Source organism: Gavialis gangeticus, unplaced genomic scaffold (assembly GCF_001723915.1).
Source record: "Gavialis gangeticus isolate Ggan-Ray unplaced genomic scaffold, GavGan_comp1, whole genome shotgun sequence".
In the NCBI taxonomy this organism is placed as follows: domain Eukaryota; kingdom Metazoa; phylum Chordata; order Crocodylia; family Gavialidae; genus Gavialis; species Gavialis gangeticus.
Genome location: NW_017728996.1, coordinates 15,915,792 through 15,924,183, shown reverse-complemented (window position 1 = coordinate 15,924,183; position 8,392 = coordinate 15,915,792). Strand labels below are relative to the sequence as shown.

Here is an 8,392-nt window from a genome sequence, read left to right as displayed (position 1 = left end):
TGGAGTTCAGTTGCAGCCTTGGCTTTCCTGGTTTGCTCCCTGCAGGACTGGACCAGTGCAGAATATTCCTCCTTGGAGGTGAGTCCCATCCTCCATCCTTTGTAGGCCTTTCTTTTTAGCCTCAGGAGGTCTGCTAGATCCCTGGAGAGCCAGGAGGGGCTGCTGTGCCCTCTTGCTGCCTCTCCTCTGAGATGGAATAGATTTAGCTTGTGCACTGAGGATCGCTCCCTTGAGGAGCAACCACTCTTCCTGAACTCCCTTCTCCCTGGAGTCATGGTCCCTTAGGGCCTCACTGACAAGCTTCCTGAGGATGGTCCTGCTTTGAGCAGGGGGTGGGACTAGATGACCTCCTGAGGTCCCTTCCAACCCTAATTTTCTATGATTCTATTATTCTATATCTGTTGCCATTGGTTAGGTGGCATTTCCATCATGGTTCCATTTACAGGTGATGTGTCTCCTTGTCTGCATGCACTTTGGTCCAACCACCAGCTCTGTATTTCTCTGGACAGTGGGGAAGAGCACACTTTGTTCCAAACTTTGTGGAAAAGACCAATCCCCAATAGACTCTGTGTGCGTGTGTGTGCATGCGCACGTGTACACTGTAACATGAAATCCTACCCTGTAGCCAACATCCTCTGTGACCACCGCTGTGTCAACAGTGCAGCCTGCCTGCCATAACGTCTCCTTGATGCTGCATCCATAGAGGAACACATTCTTCTTCTGGGAGTGGCCATGGTAGTCACAGAAAACCTAGAGACAATATAAAAGGGGAAGCAATGGTTATGAGTCAAGACCCGTGGAACATTTAGATCAGTGTAATTTCCATTGGTTTGCACAGCAGCATAAATTACAGTGGACTCCAGAGTGGACTGGTGACCAGTTTATAGTGGAGCAGCAGACTGTAGGCTGCTGTCCCCATGCATTGCCACTAGTAGGCAGTGGAGAAGCAGGTAACAGCTTGAGCAAGCAGCAACCCCAGGATAGTGGATTGAACTTGATTACAGCTGCAGACACACATGTGCACCAGAGCAAATTATGCAGAGATAGAGTTACTGCAGGTTGTTTGTGGGGTAACTTTACACTGGTGTAAAGTGATTCGAATTGGTGTAGGGATGTTACATCAGTGGTTTGCTCCACATTTACATCTCCTGGGCACATCTATACATGCAATTCATGTGAATGAATAAACTCTGGCACAGTTTGCTCCTGAGTTTATTGCTCCCAGGCACCACATTTACATGTGTGCCCAGGACTGCAACACATTGAGCCAGGTTGGAGCAGCCCCAGCTGGCAGGGAGTCTGGGGGTCATCCTGCCAGTCCGGGGCTGCTCCAGCATGGCTCAACGTGCTGAGGAGGGGTTGGTTGGGGCATGACAGTGCTTCAGTGCAGGGTTAGCTGGCAGGTAGCCCCGGCACTAAAGCAACCTTGTGCCCCACCAGCTCCATCAGTGTCTACACGTGAATTGCAGCTCACTAAATAATGCCACTGTAGAATAGTACCAATTTAATGTACTCTAATACATCCACACATGTAGACGCTGAGACTTTACTGTGGAGCTAATTAGTCTCCTCTGCAGGAAGCATCTCATGTAGATCTACACCCTATAACTTAGATGACAGTGGTGCAAATGTGTTACATGCAGCTAACATACTCCACATGCAGTACATACTAGGTGTGTGTAACATGCTCCATAACACAAGAAGATTTCTGGTTCTTGAAATGGCTGTTTTGTGATACTAGAGGGTCAATCAATTGTTAAACAATGACATTTTTCCAATTTGTTTTTGCTACTCAGATTTAGACATGCCCACAGTGCCCTCCACACCTTGTCAGCTGATTGTAATTTACCTCCCAAGTTGCAATCTGTCCCTAACCTCTGACAATCCGTGTAATGGTGGAGAATTCGGGGGGGGGGGACTGTTGTGGCTCCATTTGCAGCACAGACGACACCTTTGTAAAGATGCCATCATAACTCAGGAACCTACAAGTTCAGGGAAAATTATGACATAATAACAGGGCAATTTGTCAGGTTTTTTTTACTTCTGAACTTCACTTTTATCCTCATGAGAACTAAAAACTGCACTTTACCAAGCAATTAATCATCAGGTAGTGTCTTTAAATTCAAAATCTGTGCTATAGAATTTGTGAGAAAACATAGCATGAGTAGTTACTGTACACGGTTGCATCACTACATCTGCCCCTATAAAGCAAAGCACAAGACCTGACCTATCTACATGGCAAATAATCTCATTTCACATCCTCTAGTCTGTCTGTCTAATCCATCTCTCTAGTGTCAATCTTTGTGTAAACCAGGTGCTAAGTATATTCTCACTTTCAATGGAACTTTAGATTGTCTTTATAAGCTTCTATTGACTCCTATAGAAATGAAAATCAGGATTTATTGATCCGAGAGGTAAATATTGACCCAGGCCTTGAAGAATAATCAATCTTGATGCTTGCAGAGATAGGAAGTCAATATAGGCAGCACTGTTACGTATATTCTTCATGTTTTCATGAGGAATATTTGGAAATTTCTCCATTAAAAGACAGGTATATCACCAGAAGAGCAGCTGTTTCTTTTAAAACCAGAATGCAAAAGGCTCAGAAGGCAACAATGCTCCAGAAAACTATTATTCACCTTTGATAAGTTAATCAGGAAGCAAAGAAGAACATTCAGATATCAGTGGAACAGGCGCTTTAGAATGCATTCATTAGATAGAGACAGATGGGAGCAGGAGGAAAGGGGAAGAAGTAGAGATAGTGGGTAAAATGAGACTGGGGGAATTTTGCTACTGACTTCAAGGGGTGAAGATTTTGCCTTTAGCATATTTACCTGGTAATTTATCTTTTTTTTTTTCTTCTCAAAGACAAATGAGCTTAGAGAAAATAACTGCAGCCCATTAGAGGTGCATTATTAACACATGATACTCTCCCTGCAATGTCAGCTAGACCAGGCTTAAAGGCCGGCCTGCTTACTATTCCAAAGAATGCCTCTATGCTGCCAGCCACCCCATGCAGGAGAAAATCTCCATGTCACACTTCATAAGCTCACCACTTTATCCACTTCCAAACCCAGCTCTACTGCGAAGCCTAAAGGTCTTTACTCTCTGGCCTTGGCTGGACACCTGACAATCCCAAACCTCCACTTTTGAACTAAATTCTATTCATTTTATTGCAACCTACTCCCACACCCTATTTCATCCAGCTGTTGCAACCCATCCACTACCTAGCTTGCATGATCTCTGGGGAAAGGTCTGCCGTTGTTACATGACTATCCAGCACCCAGTACGAATGGACTGTAATCCTCAGTTAGGATTTCTTGGCACTGTTGGAATGAACTATTACGAATGACTAGTATTTCTCTTATTCTTTCTTAGTCCTGTTCCAGATAACAGCATGGTCCACATCTAGGAAAGTTTCATAGTTTCTAGGGTCGGAAGGGACCTGAGTAGATCATTTAGTCTGACCCCCTGCCATGGCAGGAAAGATTACTGGGGTCAAACAACCCCAGCAAGGTGTTCATCTAATCTCCTCTTAAAGACCCCTAGGGTAGAAGCCAGCACCACTTCTCTTGGAAGTTGGTTCTAGATCCTAGCCTCCCTGACCATGAAGTTCTGTTCCCCAGCTTCATATATCTGTGTGTTTAACTTCAACGACATTTGGATCAGACCTAAAGTGGTCAGCACCCAAAAGAACTGAACTTAGGGTGCAGTTAAAGGGTGAAGTTACGTGTTACACTTAGACCATACTCAATTTTTAGAACGTTAACCAGTGTTAAAGTTGGGTCCTGTGAGCAGGTGCATGTTAAGAGTTAATACCATTTCTTCTCTGCACAGCTCTGACTTGCCACTAGAGGGCTGACAGGAGGGGTATGGCTAGAAGCCAGGACACCTGGGCTGTATCTCTGCTCTGGACAGAAGGTGGTGCTGGGAGCTGTGCATCCTGGGATGCTGGAGGAGTGCGAATTGCTAATTTTATCTCCATGGAGAAAAGTGAAGATACAAGCTAGGTAGCATAGCCCAGAGTTAACCCTTGCCTGAAGTGGCATAACTTTGAGATGCTCAGAGGACACTCAGCATGAGTTAGCAAGTTGCAGTGTGCAGACACTCATGTTTTAAGTGCCCTTAGTATGGTGTAAGTGTAATGCATAACTTTACCCTTAGAGCAACAAGCATCACCATGAGCAGGGGAACAGCATACAATAAAGCATGAACCGCTTGTATAGACACCATATTAAGGCAGCCTATTTCAAGGGGAGTTGGGCACTAACTTCCTTGGATCCTGCATGCAGCCACCTCAGCCAACGGTTTATCTTAGCAGTTTGTTAACTTAAATTGCTCCCTGCAGCTTCTTCCCACTCCACTACTAAACCTCACTGCTGTTCTCCTACACTTCCTTGTCTCTGCAGCACTGTACTGCCAAGACCTGATACACAGGGATCAGTTTGTTTCCCAACAGCAAGTGTGCTGCATTATTTATACCATCACCACTAACCAGCGAAGGAGAGGGGAGGACTCAGAGAGCATGAATGCTGTGGAATAGGATGAAAATCCACAAGGGGCAGCGTTTCCAATTAAACACACCCAGGACTGCACAAACCCTGGAGACTCAATGTTCATGTCTTTGCAGAACTGTACAGTGAAATAACTCTGTCTGGAATGTGTGCAATTACCCTATAATCACCCCTTCTGAATGCCAGCGTTCTCCAGCTCTTTTAATGACAGATGCACATTTTTCCAGCTAGCGTTTCATCTAAGCTATGAGCAACATCCAGTCAGACTTTAGAGGTTAAGCACAGGTACTATGTGGAATTTATGCCAATGAATATCAAAAAGGATTTTATAGCTTCAGCCCTATTTCGAGGCAGAACTCCCAGCTCAATTGGGTATCAATTACCTGCCAATTTAGCTCATTACTAACATGCAAAAAGCACATATATTATCTGCCTAAAATATAATTTTACATATCAGAAAGCACCCAGGGATGATCAGCTAGTCAGACAACCAGATGGCCTGCTCAGTCCCAGCTCTATAATTTTGCACCTAGAAAAACCTGCAGATTATTCCTAAATAACAGGGCTGAAATGGGCCTATTGGCTGATCCAGTCCTACCCACCAGCATCAGGGTAGGATTACCACTAACACCGATTGCTGAAGGATTATCTGCAGTGTCTGCTTCCGGGGCCTTATTTTGTTGGGTTGCCATTGGTTTCAATGGGAGCAGGGTCAGTGCCACTGTAACTTGCATTACAGGGGAACTTCTTCACTGTTCAGCCTGGAAAGAATCCCTGTGCTGTAACCTGTAGCCTGACAGCAAAGCAGCAAAACTCTTCCTGAGGCTTCATGGGGCAATATTCAATCAACCTGGCATCCACAAGCAACCAGCTTCCCTTCTAATCCACTCTTGTAGCTCAGACACTAACAGAGTCAGTGAAGCATCCCTCCCAACAAAAAATTATTGCAGTGCAAGCTGCAAGCTTGTAGCAGTCTCAGGATTGCCAACTCGCCTTATTTTATCATGAAGCTCTTGGCATTTGGTGTTTATGTTAGAGTCCCTTTGGCTTGAGTTAGTTTATTACCTGAGAATCTCAACTTTAATTACAGAAGTGGGGGAAAAGAGTTCTGGGGCCAGGGGTGAAAAGGCCTTTCCATTACTTAAGTTTATCCTGGCTGCATAGCAGAGAGTGAAACATGAGTTTCCTACCATTCGAACACCGATCAGCAGATAAAAAAGGACCCACTCCCCCAAAATCTCTTTTTTCCCCTCCTGAAAATGAAGACCACTTTCACAATGATTTTAAAAGATGGCTTTATTCTACCCATTTCCAAAATGTTTCTACTATGTTATTTTTATCCATTGTTATCATTTCCAAAAAATGGAATTTCTAACTCTGAGACTTTTTCTCCCTCTGAAAAAAAACCCATATGCCTAAGGTGACCAATAAAAATAGATTTCTAGGGTATTTTTAGTGAAATAAAGAGGAAAACCAAAACTGACCAAACAAAGTATGGGAAAATGGGGGAAATGTTGAGAAAAATCAACCCAGTTTTCATTGCTTGTTATCTGGGTACACAGGCACACCTACACTTCATATCCATGGAAAAAAAAAAAAAATCAGCAACCCTAGAACAGAGATCATTCCCCAGCTTGGGGCAGCAGGAAACTCTGCACAGGACATACTGAGACAGGAGTGCTGAAACAACAGGAAAATGCTTACTGTCCTGGTGCTGACTCTGCATTGTTATTTCTAGCACCTAAAGCCCCTCAAAAGGAGAGCATGTCCCCATTGAGCAACACTTGCAGCTTCTGTCCTAAAAAGTGAAGTACCCAGCAAAAGGGTAAGAGAAAGAGACTATCCTTGCCCCCATTTCACAGATTGCCAGCCCAAGCTCAGAGATACTGAGAGACTCTGCCTAGCTCATGGAGAGGTTCTTTAACAGACCTGGGTATGGAGCAGTATTCGGTCACAAACCTATTGTCCCTCTCCAACTGTTCATTCTGGGAGTATTAGTGCACTATATTTGAGGTATAACTGATGAGTCAAAGCCATGCCCTTACAACCAGCAGTAACTGTATAGCCAGAGGGACTAGATTATAGCAGATAACACACGTTTGAACATCTACATTCCCTGGTTGAAATCTCTTGGGGTTAACCAAGTCTTTGGTTAAAATACTGCTAAGGTTTTTTTTTTACATGACATTGCCAAAGACCTGACCCCGCTATGCAGATCTTAAAGACCTGGAGGACTTTTTCTTAGAGATGGTGTTTGCTTTGGCTCCCTCACCACAGTTGTGTCCTCCCATCTATTTGGCACTCTCCCTTTGTGAGGGGGCAGGGATGGGACTTGAACATTCATGCAGTGGCACTTGCATTTAACTTCTGAAGTCCTTTGGGCTGAAAGGTACTATAATGTCTAAGATATAGATTTCATAGATTTCATAGACATTAAAGGCTGGAAGGGAACTCAAGAGATCATCAGGTCCAGCCCCCACACCATAAGCAGGAAGTCAGCTGTGATCAAGTGACCCCAGCAAGAAATATATCCACCTGTTTTTTGAAGGAATCCAGAGTAGGTGCTTGCATCACCTCTGGGTGGAGTTTGTTCCAGACCCTAGACACACGGACAGTAAAGAACCTTTTTCTTATATCCAGTCTAAATTGGACTTCCTGGAGTTTATGGCTGTTAGACCTTGTTATCCCTTGGGGAGCTCTGGTGAACAGGTGTTCTTCCAGGTCCTGATAGACCCCTCTTATGTAATTGTAGGCTGCTACCAAGTTCCCCCTGAGCCTTCTCTTCCCCAGATTGAAGAATCCCAAGTCCCTCAGCCTCTCCTCGTATGGCCTTCCCTGCAGGCCTCGGGTCGTATGAGTGGCTCGCCTCTGGCTCTCCAATACTAAATGCAGTACCCCAGCTGCAGTTTCACCAGGTCTGAGTAAAGCGGGAGGATAACTTCCCTGGTTTTGCTTAAGATGCATTGGTGGATGCATGCCAGAGTTTGGTTAGCTTTGCCAGCCACAGCATCACATTCATGGCTCATATTCATCTTCATAGATTTCATAGACATTAGGCCTGGAAGGGACCTCAGAAGATCATTGAGTCCAGCCCCCCGCCCCAGGGGCAAGAAGTCAGCTGGGGTCATAGGATCCCAGCAAGATAAACATCCAAATTTCTCTTGAAGGCGTTCAAAGTAGGTGCTTGAACCACCTCTGGCAGCACTTTATTCCAGACCTTGGGGGCTCAGACAGTAAAGAAGTTCTTCCTTATGTCCAGCCTGAAACAGTCATGAAGCAGTTTGTGAACATTTGACCTTGTCATCCCTTGGGGCGCTCTGGTGAACAGACGTTCTTCCAGATCCTGGTGAGCACCCCGGATAAACTTATAGGCAGCCACCAGATCATCCCTGAGCCTGCGCTATTCCCGGCTGAAGAGTCCCATAGCTCTCAGACTCTCATCATAAGGTCTGTTTTCCTGACCTCTGATCATGTGCATGGTTTTCCTCTGCACTCTCTCAAGCTTCTCCACATCCTTTTTGAATTGTGGAGCCCAAAACTGGACGCAGTACTCCAGTTGTGGCCTCACCAAGGCCGAGTACAATGGGAGAATGATGTCCTGGGATTTGCTTGAGAAGCATCTATGGATGCAAACCAATGTTTTGCTCACTTTACTAGCTGCAGAATCACACTGAAGGCTCATGTTCATCTTGTGGTCAATGATGACCCCCAAGTCCTGTTCATCCATAGTGCTATCCAGTGTAGCACTGCTGAGCCTACAAGCATGTTACGGGTTTTTCTTCCCAAGGTGGAGAACCTTGCATTTTACAGAGTTAAACACCATCAGGTTCTCATCCGCCTATTTCCTGAGCCTGTCAAGGTCAGCCTGGATCACCCTC

The 8,392-nt window shown here is 45.0% G+C and overlaps 1 protein-coding gene across 1 annotated transcript in view; it reads right to left on the bottom strand.

Moving 5' to 3' along the window:
- The window catches only part of AGBL1 (ATP/GTP binding protein like 1), a 345,924-nt gene that overhangs the window by 60,749 nt on the left and 276,783 nt on the right, over positions 1-8,392 (bottom strand). Inside the window, exon 18 of the mRNA XM_019503815.1 lies at positions 619-750. Within this exon, the coding sequence (XP_019359360.1) occupies positions 619-750 (132 nt within the window). The remainder of the gene's footprint in view (positions 1-618; positions 751-8,392) is intronic.